Source organism: Camelus ferus, chromosome 21 (genome assembly GCF_009834535.1).
Source record: "Camelus ferus isolate YT-003-E chromosome 21, BCGSAC_Cfer_1.0, whole genome shotgun sequence".
Classification (NCBI taxonomy): Eukaryota; Metazoa; Chordata; class Mammalia; order Artiodactyla; family Camelidae; genus Camelus; species Camelus ferus.
In genome coordinates, this window is record NC_045716.1 from 23,396,165 (window position 1) to 23,412,279 (window position 16,115).

Consider the following 16,115-nt stretch of genomic DNA (forward strand, 5'->3'; position numbering starts at 1 on the left):
TGTGTGGCTGCAAGAGGACACGTATGTCCACTGCCTGATGCAGCGGGGCCCCGTGTCCTCCCCATCCCTGGGGCTCTCCCTTCCTGGTGCTTTTTGTCTTTCTAGGCTGGCCCATGTCAAGCATGCTATCCACGTCCTTCGTGTTCAGCCCGTGCTTTCCTTCCTGGCTGGATATTTTGAGCCTGTGAAGAGCAGGGACCTATCTTTCTTGAGCTTGGCCCTGCTTCCTATTCAGGGCCTTAGCAGACTTTTACATCCAGGAGAATGTAATAAATGTTTTTTTTAACAGTATTATTTTATTTTATTTAAAAAAATTTTTTTGGGGGGAGGAGGTAATTAGGCTTGCTTATTTATTTATTTATTTATTTATTTATTTATTTATTTATTTATCTTAATGGCACTATTGGGGTTTGAACCCAGGACCCTGTGCAGGCTAAGCATGCACTCTGCCTCCCCCTACCCTTAATAAATGTTGGGTGGGTTTTCTAGGACAATACTCACTGTTCAAAAGAAGATAACAATGGTATCAATAATTCCAAAGGGCAGATATCCCGGAATCTCTTGACATGGGCGAGGTAGACTGTGCTGTGTTTATAAGTGTTTTGCTCCTTGTATCCCTCCTCCGGGGGAGTATCCTTCCCTGCCCCGCGGAAGGTGGCAGCCCTGGCCACGGGATCTGCGCTGGCCGTAAAATGTAAACCTTAAGAGCCATGGTTCAGAAAGAGCCTCTTTTCTCTCTGCCATGAGGACTGACCATGTTCCAGACTGAGGCTGCCCTGTAAGCCTGCATCCCAAAGTCAAGTCACTGTGTAGAAAGCCCGCAGCTGACCCTCAGCGGATGCGTAAGGTGAGCAAGAAATAAGCCTTTGTTGTTTTAAGGCGCTGAATGCGGGGCTCACTGGTTACCGCAGCTTGCCTTAGCCGATCCTGACTGATACACTGAGACACGCCGGAGTTAACTCCTTCCTTCCGAGGAGATTGCTCTCCTAGTTCTGCTGGACTCTGCCTGAAGGGAAAGTGCATGCTTAAGTACAGCGCATACTCAGGTGTGTGTGCACGTGCCATGTGTGTGGTGTGTGTGGATATGTGTGCACACGCGTGTGAATATGTGACTGCACGCAGAGGTGGGATGTAGGGGTGGGGGAAGGGGAATGGAGGAGCTGGCCTGGGCTTACACGGTACACGGCGAGGACAACCAGCTTGCGGGAAACAGATATCTTCCTACAAATGACTTTCTGTCTGCAGTTGCGAAGCTAAATAAATCTGTTTCTTCCTACTCTGGCCACAGGACCTTGTGCCAAGCTACAGCCTCTGTCAGCCCTGGGCCGTTAGGGCAGAGTGCCACCTGCTGGGCCTGCTAAGCCAGTGCAACTGTTTCGCAATTTCAGCAGAGCGCCTCCTCCCTCAGGGGGCTGGTTCAGACCCACAGGGTAGAGGCCTCGGATGGGAGGAGACTCTGGTGATCACTTCACCTCACTTTACAGGCAGAGAAACTGAGGACCTCAGCCGGTGCTCTCCTCTCCAATGGCCTCTCAAGCTGGGCCACTCTGCCCTGACACGGAGGGCTAGCTACTTCTCCACTGGAGCCAGTGCCTCCCAAGTTCCCCTTGCTGGTTAAAGACGGCATGTGGGGTTCCAAGCAGGGAGGCTGGCTTGGGTCAGGGCAAGGGTGGGGAATGAGGAGGGACTTGGTGGAATTCAGGAAAGCCGACGTGGACGGAAGGTGAGAGCAGCTTCCTTGCAATGGCTTCCACTTACCGAGCAGTGACTTCTAGTCTCTCTACACAGTTGCTCTCGGTCCCTGCAGGAGAAGCACTACCTCCTTTTAGCAAACGAGGCAATTGAAACCTGGAGAGGTTAAGTAACTTGTCCAGAGTCATGCAGTTGGTAAACGGTTGGACCAGAATTCAAGCCCATGTCAGTTTGGTTCTAAGACTGAACCCTGCCCTGCATGACGCTGCTTCACCCCCAGACTACACTCTCTCTGCCTCTTGACGGCAGCCTTCCCCCACAGGGCGTGTGGACAGGCAGGGCTCAGGATGCCCAGGTCACTTGGTGTGGTTCTTTCAGGGAGTCAGTCGACTGCAAGGTGAGGGCTTGCTGAGCAGACACGTGGTGTGTGCGGGGAGCAAGCCTCGACTAGAGGGGGCCCAGCAGAGCATGAAAGCACTGCCTCATATCCCCCAGCAGGACCTTCCGCGATCCAGCCATGGGTTTACCGTTTACCGAGGAGGAGCTGTCTGTGCCAAGTCTTGTGTTTGGTGAACGGACAGGCAGTGAGAGGACTAGGAAGACAAGTGACCGAGTGATTACAAGACAGCGTGATCATCTCCAGGCCAGCGAAGGGCACACATGAGGGAAGCCGTGGGACATTGAAACCTCCCCTGGGGGGTCACGGAAGGCTTCTGGACAAGGTGATATCGGAGCGTAGATATCACCCTGCCATCTTTCCCCTTTAAGAATCACTGTTCTCACAAACCACTGCTGCCGAGAGAGCAGGAAAGGCGTTATGAAGCCCAGGTCCAGCTCCAAGCGCTGGGCGTGCCCCTGGACCGGGAGGACGTGGGGCCTCTGCGTATGACGGCAGGACGGGAGCGGGCTGGGAAGGACCCTGGCCTCGGAGCCGCGCTGGGATGAGTGAGGCAGCTTTATTCGACCAGATGGTCTGGTTACTTGTGTCCGCTCCCTCTTGGTTGTCACTGGGCCTTTAGCACACTGTTGTTTAAAGGCTGCTCTGGCTTCATTTTAATTCTGATTCAAGGGCTTAAAAAGAGGAAGCCATATTTAGCAAGAGATCTCCAATTAGGAGGTGAATCTTGAGGAGGGAGAATTGGGCTGAAGGTCCAGACATCCCGTCTCAGGGGTTGTCCCCATGGGTGGTCTCAGAGGGACCGGCTCTAATTTCAGGTGATGAGATTTCTCACAGTGGCTGCTTTAATTACTGCTCAGCTCCCACTCTTCTTCCCGCAAAAAAACTTCTTCTGGCTCCCAGCTCTGGGGCAGACAGCCCCTCTTGGCCAAGTCTAGAGCAGAAGGAGCTTGTGATCAGCCCCAGCTTGAGCTGTGTGTGGTCCTTTGTTGGCACCTGCGGGCAGCCGGAGCCCACGCCTGGCCTCGCTCACCTCTTTCCCGGGTTGCCAGTCCCCGCTGTCTATCCTGGCTCTGCTGCTTTCCCTCTTTTCACAGCATCCACCCTGCAGCCCCAGGTCACCTGCTGCCTGGGGTAGCGCAGCCAACATCATTTTATTAACTTCCCCAAGTCTGTTCTAAGAAGCAGCAAAGTGAGCCTCTTTAGAACTGGGATTCGGAATTTACAACTGTCCCCACAGGGGCCCAGTTGTAATACCAGGTATGATGGGAAACCGGCTGAAAATTTTACTAAAGTTATGGCACTATGGTAGCTAGTGGCACTTTCCTGAGCATCCATAAAGAGAATAGCACGCATGCATGTACACACACGTGCACACACGCACTCACACACTTTGTCTGCAGGGAGCCAAGGCACAGGCCACCACGCTGACCCACTCGCGCGCAGAGAATGCAGTAGGGACAGTCAGTGAAGACCTGAACAGAAACCACAAGGTAATCTGTCACCTGTTCCAACAGCAATGCCGGGTGCTTATTTGTCTTCCCATTCACTCTGTTTCCCTAAGGCCTTTATGAACAAGAAACAGGGCTCCTGGCCAGGTCCATGGAGGCCAGAAAGGAAGGTCCTAAGCCATCAACCAGAGCGTTCTCTCTCCCAAGAACTGTATGAAATGAAAATGGGGACAGCTCAGCCCACACTTCCACTGGGAAAGTTCAGCCTGCCCGTCAGGAGAGAGTAGAATTAGTCTAAAGGATGAGCTTGCGTGAAAGAAAGACTTAGATTTTTAAAAAAATACCTTCATTGTGGTGTGATCCCTGCACAGTAAACTGCACATATTTCAGAGGTACAATTTGATGACTTTTGATAGATGTGTCCACCCATGGAACCACCACCACGATCAGGGTAGCTAACATTTCCATCACTCCCCAACAGGTGCAGGGTTCAGATTCCCAGTTTATCCCCTCCCAGCCCCTTTACCTCCTGGTAACCACATGTTTGTTCTCTATGGACAGACTTAGGTCTGAATCTCAGTTCTTCAGCTGCTAGCTGTGTGGTCCTGGGCAAAGTTTGTTACCTCCTTGGGTCTGATTTTCCTCATTTGCAAAATAAGAAATTTTATCCTTTATGGTAGTAATGAATATTATATAGGATAAGAGTGTTCAAACCCTAGTATAGTGCCCTGCTTATAGCAGTAACTTGGTGCTTTTATGTATGTGTGTATAAATCGGGAACTGGCCCCAGACTGTGTGTGCGCTGGTTCTCTGAAGGGAGGCAAGTTAGTCCCAAGGCTGAGGAATCTTCCAAGATGGATGCAGGTTTTAGCTAAGCCTGTTCTGGGCCTCTGGGAGGAAGCCATACAGAATGCCGTGTCACTTGGGTGGCCCCACCCCATCTTTACTTCTTTAAGGGTTTTCTGTGACTGTGACTACTTAGGAGAAGAAGAGATTAAATAAAGATTAGAGGGAGTCACCGTCCATTTAGTCAGCTTGGGAAGGGAGCTGAGAAAGACTCCGGTGAGCCTGCCGTCGTCATGTGCAGGCAAGGAAACCAGGCGGGGAAAGGAGATGATGAGCCGTCAGGATCACACAGGCTGCCGGGGCAGGGCCACGGCGACAGCTCAGGTCTCCTGACTCTCTGTCCAGTGCTCTTTATTGGGAGCTGTATTTAGTGCCTCCTCAGCTCCCGTGGAAGTGAACCTCTGTCCCATCAGACCCTGGGGACAGAGGAGACTCAAGCCTGAGGGCTGACCATCTGGAGAGCTGAGGACAGAGAGGGGGAATGGCTTCCTTTTGATGTTGTTGGAGAGTGAGCTGGAAGCAGCAGTCATCTGAAATCTGATAACTGGCGTACAAATTCCAGAAGGCAGAGGACTGAATCCTAGGAGCCAACAATGGCTATTCTCTGCCCCTGGACCACCCCGACAACAAGAGACAACAACTCACACACACACACACACACACACACACACACACACACACACACAGAATTCAAAAGGCACCACAGAGACCCAGGAGGTCTCAGCAGACCTGGGGACAGGCCAAGCCCGCTACATCTTCAGTGCCGGGAGTCTGCAATTCCTAGGGGCACCAGGCAGCCGGGGACCATGCAGGGGAAGGCAGGGCGGACCCCATCTGGCTGCACCCACAGACAGGGCTCCCGACAAAGGATGCCCGGTGGCTAGAGCTGCAGCCTCTCTGCTGAAATCCAGTGCCAGCCAGGGATCCCCTGGGGCCCCACAGGGTGTGTGCCCAGCAGCTGGTAACTGAGATGCCCTCACTTTCCCAGGGGCCATGTAGAGGAGGGCAGAGGGAAGGACAGGCCACTACCACCTGTGAGCAACTCCCTTTGAGTTTCTAGTGCAGGCCTGGAAGTCTGAGTTAGTCTCATTTTACAGCTTAGAAAGGTGAGGCTGGCCAAGGTTACTCAATAAAAAAGAAGGGAAGAGAGGGTTCGAGTCCAGGTCTGTCAGGCCCCAGGGTGAGTGTGTCCTTTTCTGCACCGTACCACTTCCCAGGGAATTTACTGGAATATATACCCGTACTCCTCCCGGAGGGAGGCACAGGTGGCTGTGTAACCTGACAGGGAAAAGTCACTGTGGGCCAGAGCAGGATCCGTCAGACTACGACGAGGTATCCCCTCACACTGGGCAGAAAGGCCATCACTAAAAAGTCCATGAACAATAAATGCTGGAGAGGCTGTGGAGAAAAGGGAGCCCTCCTGCAGTGTTGGTGGCAATGTAGTTTGGTGCAGCCGTTATGGAAAACAGTATGGAGATGCCTCAAAAGACTGAAAATAGACTTACCATATGATCCATCAATCCCACTCCTGAGTATAAATCCGAAGGGAACTCCAATTCAAAAAGATTTATATCTTTTGTAATGTTCACAGCAGCACTATTTACAACAGCCAAGACATAGAAACAACCTAAATGTCTATCGACAGATGACTGGATAAAGAAGCTGTGGTATATTTACACAATAGAATACTACTCAATTATAAAAAATAATAAAATGATGCTATTTGCAGCAACATGGATGGACCTAGAGATCATCATTCTAAGTGAAGTAAGTCAGAAAGAGAAAGAAAAATACTGTATGCTATCACTCATATGTTGAATCTAAAAAAAAAAAAATACAAATGAGCTTATTTATAAAACAGAAACAGACTCACAGACAGAAATAACCTTAGGTGGGGAAGGAGGTGGGAAGGGCTAAATTGGGAGCTGGAGATATGCAGATACTGACTACTGTACATAAAATAGATAAACAACAATTTTCTACTGTGCAGCACAGGGAACCTTATTTAATGTCTTGTACTATAACCTATAATGAAAAAGAATATGAAAAGGAATATGTGTGTGTATATGTAAGACTGAAATACGATGCTGTGCACCAGAAATTGACACAACATTGTAAACTACTTCAGTTTAAAAAAAGGGAAGATTCTGGAAGAAAAGGGCAACCACCAAATGGGGTGATTATGCCCTAGACAAGATCTCGTTTCCCCCGTGAACCCCTCTCAGACCCTTCACTCTACGCAGTCGGTCTTTGCTCTTGTCCCCAAGGTGTGTCCTGTCCTTCACGCCCTTGTCTCACTAAAGGCCTAAAGCTCAGGTCCTCTAGTTGGCAGGAATAAGCGGTGGGTCCTGCCTCTAAGCTTGCTGCTCTGGCAGAAAGTGGAGAATCGGAGTAAAAGCAGCAGCTAGCATTCAGCGCTTACTACGGGTGACGCGATGCCTTCTATTTATTTACAGTCTCGTTGAGCACCCCTCTCCTTCAGCCCCAGCAGCCAGCTATTACTCTCCCCACTCCACAGATGAGAAAAGTGAGACCTGGGGAAGTTTTGTGATTCGCCGCAGCATCAGGGTGGTTCCAGGATCCAAACCCAGTGCGACGGGAATAAAAGAAAAATCAGCAAGCTGGTCTGCACACAAGCATATGTGCATACGTGCTAATTATGATAATCAGTGGAGGAGAAAATTAAATGAAGCCCAGAGAGGTAGGATTAAACCTCATGTCAAGCGGTTAAGTGAGGGAGGGTAAGAACCCAAATGAGAGATCTGAGGGGAGAGAGCGTATGGGAGTCAAGAGAGGAGACATTCAGAGACTTGGCTGAAGGAGACCTCTGAGTGTGCGGGAAGCTCGGCGTGGTCTCTTCGTTTTCAGGGGGTTCAGTTAAGGTTGATACAGCTTCTCAACGCTTCTTGTATGTCATACCTGAGCTTCTGTTGAATGCAACACTCCAGGGGAGGTGTTTATGAGACACAGATCACAAGACTGGAGCCACCCTCCAGCTTTCTGCGGTTTTCAGTGGGTGAGGGTGGCTGCAGAGGCCTCACTGTCCCCACTACAGACCGGGGCTGGGACGCGGGAGGGCTGGCCCTCCTGGGTCCGCCGGGCATGAACAGCCCTGGCTCAGGCTGCACCCAGTCCTGGAACGTCGTCATCCCTGCCTACCCGAATCCCACTGTCCTTCTATTTGGAATCCATCTTCTCCAGGTGTTCCTCATGGAGCAGACATTTTTGGGGAGCCCCAGAGCAGCTGCCGTGATGACAAAGGTGGCCAAGTTCTCCTCCAGCACCTCAGCAGCCCTCATGGTTCTCTCTCTGTCTGTCTCCTCTGAATTCTGAGAGCATGAAGGAGGTACCCATGGTTCCCAAGTCATCCTTTAATTAGACGCCATCTCACTAATTGTTCTTTGTTATCTTGGGGGCTCTCAGCTCGGTCTTCTTGTGGGGATTGTTCAACCAAGAGGCCCAGAGCCCCATGTGTGCGTCTGTGTTTTCACAGCATCCAACGCATTCTAAGCAAATGGGCGGGGGAGGTGCTAACAAACGATGCCCTGATGGACTGATGGATGCAATAGATGGATTGGTGACGGATAAACAGATGGATGGAGCATAGCTGAAAGGCATGAAAGAGGTAGGATGGAGGAAGAAGAGATGAGCCAAGCGGGGAAGCTCTGCTAAAGCTTCAGTCTGGAACGGATTCTGCATTCGGCGGGGGCTGTGGCACAGGCTGGGGGTAATCCAGATGTTTAGCTTATGTTTTCCTATGGCTTCTTTTAGGTACTTCTGCTGGTTCTCAGTGGCTCCTCTGTAGCCCAGAGGCACGAAAGGGGGGGCAGGTGTAGGAGAGGAGGTTCTGATACCTCAGTCTGTGGACTATTTTGTAAGGGAAGTGTTCGGTAGAAAGGGCTGGGGTAGTGGAAGCAATAGTAACAAGAAGTCTGGATTCGTTATGGGTCTGACTTATCTGGTTACCTTGACATCCCAGGGATTTAGGGAACTGGAAGCAGGAGGGCAGTGAGAGGAAAAATAGCCCAGGAGAATCACAAGCTGGAGAAATAACAGGGGCTGTGATTTGATAAAATATTGGCAGTGGATGTGTGTGTTGGATATATGATGCTCAGCAGAGACTGTCCCCTAATTACACATTTAGTTAGCTTGAAGAAACTTTGGCCTTTTCTTTCACTTATGGGAGAGTTTTTAAGGCCCTATCCTGAATTCCTTTTGACCCGTAAACGCTTGGAGTGTGTTCTCTGAATTATAATTTATTTGCCTCAGTCCTCTTCTTTGTATGTAGCTCTTGTAGCTCTTGGCTGGGGCAGTCCCTTACTCTTTCTGGGCCTATGAGGATAAGGATGACTTTTGGGGGGGGCGGTTTGGGCATGTGTTTCTAGATGGGCATCCTCTCCCCTGGTCCCATGTGGCGTTCTCATTTTCCATGGATGTAGGCTGTGTCTCCAGGCCGCAGAGATGCCCATCTCTCCTCCCTGCCCCAGCAGGACCCGTGTAAATGTCCTTCAGCTCCAGAGTGCCACTGCCCCACGTCTCCTCCTCAGCCTGCCCACACGCCCAGCTCTCCCAGGGCTCTGGGCTGGGGAGTGGGGTACAAGACCTGCAGGAATTTTAAATTGCCAGACAACAAAATAATCAAACTGAGACATGAATGCCAGAGGGATTGTGTTTAATTGTTTGGAAAACAGGAGCAGAATTGAAGGTTGACAGGAAAGGGTGTCCAGGCACAGGGCCAAGTTTCCAAGAAGTCGACAGGGTAATGTAGATACACGTCAGCAAAGATAATTAGGTAGCTTAGAATGAGATCTTTGTCTGAGATGGGAATTGCAGCTGCTGATGAACAAGAGGGAGCAATCCAGGAAGCTGCCGTCTGGGTGCTGCCTTTCCCCGGAGTGCGGCCGCACGCGGAAGCCGGTGGTGAGTGGGGCCCACGGCTGCATAGAGAGGGGAGTGGGCTCTACGCGTTGTGACCCCCCGGGGGCTTGGCCTCTGGTCACAGGCCCGGGGCTTACTTCTGCTTGGACTTCTGGCACTGCTGAGGGGGTGGGCACTTCGGCTGGCACTTGGGGGCACAGGGCTCCTTGCACTTGGGTGGAGGCTGGCAAGCCTGCTTGGTCTGCTGAGGCGGGGGGCAGCACTGCTGGGGCGGGGGGCAGCACTGCTGGGGGGGAGCACACTGCTTCTGCTTCTGCTGAGACATTCTGGGCTGGGTGTGCACTGGAAGCAGAAAGACACGGGAGTGAGGCACGCTAGAGCCTTAGGGAGACCTGAGCTGGGAGAACCCCCTGCCTCATTCACACCTGCGCCACTTTTCCTTTGTCCTGGTGGCTTCACCGATGTGAAGTGTGTGTGTGTAAATGTGTGTGCATGTGTGCTTGAGTATAAGTTGTAGCTACAAGGCTATAAGCTATTCCAAAATTTTTGAGACAAAGAAACATGAAAGGAAGGAGAGAAAGAAGGGAGGAAGAAGGGAGAAGAGAAGGGGAGAGAGGCAGAAGAAAACAAAGAAAAATGTAAAAAGAGAGAGGAGAGAAAGAGAGAAAGAAGGAAAGATGGAGAGAAAGAGAACAAAAAGTAAGGTACTGTTATGGCGAAAACTATGGAATCTGAAACAGGATTTCCTGGGATCTGAGTCCTGGCTAAACCATTAACCAGCTGTGTGACCGAGCAAGTTACAGAAATCCTCTGTACTTATTTTTCTTAAAGTTGTCGTAAGAATTAAATGAATACGTAAAAATCCGTCCATACAAACACACACACATAAATATGTACACCCGCCAATATGTGTGTGTATGTGCGCACACACACTCGCACACCCACCCACCCACGAGTACCAGTGCATGATGAGCACCGTGTAAGGGTTTCGACTTAGTAAATCAATTCCTAGCAATTTTAAAAGGGTAGCAAGGAGCATCTTAACCACTCTCTAAGAAAATTCACAGAAAAGAGGAATCTGGAGACAAAATGGACCTTTTAGCTCACCTCTTAATTACAGTTGAGGAAAGCAAAACTCAGAGAGGGAAGTAGTCATTCCCCAGGCACTCAGCACAGGGCGGTGGGAACAGTGGTCCCCAACTCCCGGAGCAGGACCTTGCCCCTGCGCCAGTCGTCTTGCTGCTGCTGCTCTGAGCTCCCTGGGGCCTCTGCACTCCCGCTCCCTGGGGAGCTCCCCTCTCTCCCTGTGCTCGTCTTTCCCTTAAAGGCAGCTCTGCCTGTTCCGCCCCTGAGCCGGTGCCTCCCTATCCTCCTCCCGAGCCCCTCTCAGCACCGGGAGACACACAACACCGGCACCACACATGCCAGCAGGAGCCTCAGACGTGGCCTCTTGGCAGACCTTCCCGTCCCATCTCAGCCTGCCTTCCCACACCTTTCAGCGGTTGACTTGCCCCTCACGATCGGGTGGTCCCAGATGATGAGGAAGAGAGAGATGCCCAAACGAGGACTTTCTTTCTGACCAACCACCCAGAGCTTCAGCCCAGCTCCCAGTCAGAGTTTGGGACCATGTGGAGCAAGGCTGCAAGGAGGGGGGCTCCTTTGCCAGACTTACCCAAGTTCACCAGCGGCTGGAGTGTGGAGATGCCGAGGGGTTTGGAACGCTCTGAGCCTGCCCACCTTTTATACATCTTGTATCCTTGCCTGAGGCCATGAGCTGGCCTAGGATTGGGGCATCCTAATTAGGCCCTAGTCACAAGAGGATGCACCTGTCCTTCCTCAAATTTCAGGCTTTACTCACCCCCTGGGCTGACAGCCTCCCTCTTTGCTTGGGGATGATGGTGCCTTAACTCTGGCCCCAGCCCCACCTCCCCATCACTTTACGAGACCTGGCTGCCTTGGATTTCCAAACCCACTCATGACTTTTGACTTAGAACTTTGGCATCTGGGATCGTCCCAAGCAAGCATTCAGGCCAGTGCAGGGTGTGGGGGGTGTGAGGGCAGTGTTCCGGGATGTTCCGGTTGGTGGGGGAAGGGGGAGGCTGGGCGGGGTACCCAGAGAGCATTGTTTTAAGGGAAACTTAACAAATGATGGGTGAGTGGCTTTCTGGGAAGCCCATTAAACTCAGCACAGGTTTAACTTTAACCTAGACCTGGAGCCACATTCAGCCTGAACTGGTGAGAAGCAGGGCAAGCAGCTTTGGTTTTACATCTCTTGCCGTTTAAACAATAAATGGGGGCTGCCGCCTTCTGTCCTGCCTGTTACTGAGAAAACCATTAGGCTTCATGAAGAGATACTGGGTGGTTACAGTAGACAGTACCTATCTCTCTATCTCTCTACATGTGTGTAAGTCACCCGGACTCCAGGCTTCCCAGGGAAATGATTATCATAAAGTGGAGGTGGAAGGGCTGAGAAACGCTGAACTGGAATGAGCTCCCGGAGGAGTCAGCTGGGCCGGGTCCTAGGTTCTGAGCTCCCAGAGCCTCAGTCCTAATTCCTCCTCCCCATTCTGGTTAGAGATTCCAGGACAAAGAGGGACGGCCCAGGGCACGGACTTGGATGCTCCCCGTGTCTGACGATGACTGGAACGTGCCTCTTAAAAAACCCCCAAGTAATGTAGAGACTGGGGCTCTGACCTTCACCGTTTGGGTGGCCTGGGGCACGTGGTGTCTTTGAGCCTCACGTTCCTCATCTGCTGAAGAGGGTAACACCGCTCTGCAGGTGGGTGGTAAGGGCTACAGTGGACAGCGTATGTGAAGTATGTGCATAGTGTTTGGCACAGAAGAAGAGCTTAACAACCGTTGGGTGTTCCACTGAGCAGGGCTCAGAAGACCAGAGCAAAGCGCTCTCGGAGTCCAGAGCTGATCGTTGCAACACTTGAAGGCAAGTAGCAGCACTCGCTGTGGGTATTATAAGCCCTTGACTGAAAGAGATGCAAATAGATAAGCTAGACCTGAGGGTGGCCGGCTTTACAGCTCAGACCCGGAATTTAGCCACAGTTCTACTGAAAGCCTCACAGCTTCCCTAGATCGCGGGGAGTCACACCGCGGCTCTAGGGGACACAGGCTTGGAAGTCAGTCGTCTCTCCCTCTGGAACTATTAGGATCGCAGGCCATGCACGGGCAAGTAACCGAGAGAGACCCAGAGGAATCCAGGCCTTCCTGGGAGAGGATTTCTTGGACCTGGAATCACTGTGACAACAGCAACCCCAGGAAGAGTTGGAAAGGGATTTCAATGCAGGTCCCTAGCAGGAGCGAGGACAGGCGGTGCGGTGCAGTTACCCTAGGACAACCGTGAGTTCATCAAGAAGTCGTGCACTCAGACCACGCTCGGGGCAAGACGACTGAGCAGAGCGGGGTTCGGGGCGTCAGGGCTGCCTCTGCGACCTGGGCCTGTGTAAGGGGGACGGGGGATAAAACGCTTCACTGTCTCCTCCTCCTTCAAGACGCTTTAGATATTTTTCAGTGATTGGACTCGGATTCGCTGAAGAACTCAAAAGCCCAAGTGTCCTGGTAGCGAGGCCGTCACACTCGAGAAAGTGTGACCTCAGCTGATCCATGAGCTTTGGATGTTAGATTCCGTGCATCTTTTCTCACAGGGGCCCCCACGACCCAGAACAGACTTGTGGTGGAGTCAGAGACCTCAAGACAAATTTGGGAGTCTGAGATTTACAAATGTTAGCCACTATGTATAAAAGTAAAAATTTTAAAAATTTCTTCTGTATAGCACAGGGAACTATGTTCAATATCTTATAATAATCTTTAATGAAAAAGAACATGAATATATGTATGCATACAAAAGCAAGTACATGTATGCGTATGCATGACTGGGACATTGTGTTGTACACCAGAAACTGACACATTGTAACCGACTGTACTTTAACTTAAAAAAAAAAGAAAAAGAATGATTGGTCAGTATGGCTTCTACTGCAGAGGACAGAAGGCACGGGTGATTTAGATGTTACCAATAAAACCAAATGCTTATCCTGGACATTTCGAATGGTATTATTCACTGACTTTCATTAGCTTCACTCTGTCTTTCTCTTTCTCCAAACCTCTGCCTCTCTGATGCTCACACACACACATGCGCGCGCGCGCACACACACGCATACTCACATACGCACGTGTGAGTCTCTCCTGTCCTCCAGCACTCAGTGTTTGTGGGGCATAAAGCCAGTTCTCAGTGCAGCTGATGGAATGGGAGATGGTATTTTCTCCCAGTTTCCAAAACCTCCGCACATCTCACTACTGACCACTGGTCCGTGTCCAGCAGGCACAGGACCCCGCTTCTTCCGCGTGGTTCCTGTACCCTAAGGCTCCATATGGCTCTTGAGGACGTTTCTGTGCCTTCAGGTTTTCTTAGTATCCGTCTCATCCTCGTTTCCCTCACATGAGTGTGAACATGACGGTGAGGCCGTGGGGACGGGAGGTGCACACTGAGCTTTGTAAAAGTGATCCAGTCAGACGCCAGGCCCAGTACTCTGGAGACTGGGGAACCGAGTGACACACAGGCCCAGCCCTCGAGGAGTGGATGACCTTCTTGGGGAGATAAAGCCAGTCTAGTGTGACAGAGGAACTGGATCTGGGAGGCAGACACCGTGAGTCAGGACCTGAGGGACGACATGGGACAAGGGAGGTACAGAACTCAGAGGAGTGGTCCCTCCTCTGGGCTGGGATGGGCTGGTGGGGACAGTGAAGCTTCAGGGCGGGCAGGAAAAGCTCCCGGACCGTGGGCTCCTTCAAGGCAGAAACCCTGACTTTATCTTTATATCCTGATACCCAGCAAGGGTTCTGGCTCAGATTCAGAGCTAAATACATTCCTGTGAAATGAATGAGGACATTCCAGGCAAGGGAATATGGACTGAGACTACATTTGAAGGTGGGAAGAACCTACGTGTGTTTGGGGGAAAAAAAGAGACCACACTCACTGGAGTGGATGGTCAGTGCTAGTGAGCAGTGGGCGGTGGAAGTGGGACCAGAACCCCGGGCCGGCAGAGCTGGAATGCAGGGCGGAAGACACACTAAGGGGGCCTCAGCTTTGACTCTTAAGTCCTGCAGAGATGCCCTGTGATTGTATGCCGGATATTTTGTAAAATTCTATTGATTAGCATAAAGAGGCAGATGGGCACTGGCTTCTATTTAGAAAGCCCAGGTGTATTTCTGGCTCTCACAACAATTAACTGTGCGCTTTTGGACAACGAGCTTCCCCTCTCTGGGGTTCCGATTTTCTACTCTGCAAAATGTGATAATCCCTAACGCTCTTTCCAGTTGTAAACACAGTGTGATTTTTCCATAGCGAGTAGGAGCCAAAGGAGGGACGTGACTGAAAGGGTGTTTTTGGAGGTGAGTCTGGCTGCGGTGCACATGGTGAGGTGGGATCAGGGGCGAGGTGGGTGAGATGCAGGCGGGGGACCTGACCTAAGAGGCAGCGGCAGAAGTGGAAAGGGGAAGACAGGTTTAAGAATGTTCTTGAATTGAGAACAGGACTGGAGGACGGAGAGGATGGAGGGAGCGGAAGAGGGGGAGTCAAGGGAACCCTTATGATTCTAAGTGACAAAACTGGGCTGAGATCGGGGCTGGGAGGACGGAAAATAAGGACCAGATGCCTGTTCATACACCTCGTGTCTGGTCCGGCGGGACACCCAGCGAGTCGCAGGTGCCACACGCCATGTACACACGCTGCGTGTTGTATGTGCACTGCATGTAACCAGCCAGTACACTGCGCTGGGCAGCAGTAGAGGAGGGTGTGAGGAGGCCACAGGAGGGGGAATTCACCTGCCGGGAGCCAGGTTTGTGCTGAGCACTAGAAAGAAACACAGGAAGCCAAGCAGGGAAGTGTTAGTTCCCAGAATTTCGGTCCTTCTTCCTGGTAGCAGCGCTTGGTCAGGGACAGGAAAGCATTCTAGACTAGCAGGTGCCAGAGCTGGGAGGAGCCCAGGAGTCACACAAAATGCTCCCAATTAATTCCTGGCCTGACGATTAGGTCAACACTTGATGATCTTCTCAGCAAGTCACTGAGAAATGAGAAATGTTATGGTTGTTTTGTAGAGGTTGGTATAAGGTTGCTGATTTTATTTCTTTGGAAGGTCTTCTTTTTTGTTTTCTTTTTGGGACTATGCTTTTTCCAGAGTTATTGGTTTTAGAATCACCTTTATTTACAGAAGTGATAGTAATTATAAAGGATTTTTGCCCAAACTTGGACAAATAAAGAGATGGCCCTCTTTCCTGAAAGCGTTGTTTTTAAAAATATAATTTTAAATTTTAGTGAAATCCAAAAGCTTGGGTATTGTTAATGTGGTCCATCCTATCTTTTCACTAGCAAATACGGAAAAGATGAGGTAGGCGAGGGAAGTGACTTATGCGGGGTCACAATTTTCAAATGCCAGAGAGGAGACTTGAACTTGGTATCTGACCCCAAACCAGACCAAAGCAAGGTAAAAACAACCAAAGAAACAAATGAAACAGGACTTTGGTTGACGTCAAACTCTTAGGAATTCTCCTCGCCTCCTGTCTGCCCCCACCCCCGCAAAGCCAGGCCTTTGCAGCCATGGCAGGACCAGGCTTGTGGGGCGCCCACACCCCACGCGTCTGCTGCCAGGCTCTCCAGGTCACAGCGCGGGGCTCCGGCTTGCCCCTCTCGGCCTGACTCTCTCCTCGGGGACACACTGTGGCCTGCACTCTGACCTCATTAAGCAAGAACCCATTCTCTCTTGCTTTTATCCAGCCTTTCAGAGCAAAGGGATTAACCCCTTCAAGTCACCTCTCCCCTTCCTGACTCTTAGGAAGCCCCCAAC

The 16,115-nt window shown here is 51.1% G+C and overlaps 1 protein-coding gene across 1 annotated transcript; it reads right to left on the minus strand.

The window, feature by feature from the left end:
* Positions 1-9,041: 9,041 nt before the first annotated feature.
* On the minus strand, positions 9,042-11,082 carry LOC116658729 (putative small proline-rich protein 5). The gene is made up of 2 exons (XM_032464238.1): positions 10,937-11,082; positions 9,042-9,606 (listed from the first exon to the last, which is right to left on the minus strand). Exons 1-2 carry the CDS (start codon positions 11,010-11,012, stop codon positions 9,398-9,400), a joined length of 285 nt encoding a protein of 94 aa, XP_032320129.1. The 5' UTR covers positions 11,013-11,082; the 3' UTR covers positions 9,042-9,397.
* Positions 11,083-16,115: the final 5,033 nt, after the last annotated feature.

Excerpts from the sequence above, each read along its gene's own strand:
- LOC116658729 (XM_032464238.1), bottom strand. The coding sequence starts at position 11,012 with ATGTATAAAAGGTGGGCAGGCTCAGAGCGTTCCAAACCCCTCGGCATC. Across the intron at positions 9,607-10,936 it reads CCAGCCGCTGGTGAACTTGG|TGCACACCCAGCCCAGAATG; the intron begins GTAAGTCTGGCA and ends TTCTGCTTCCAG.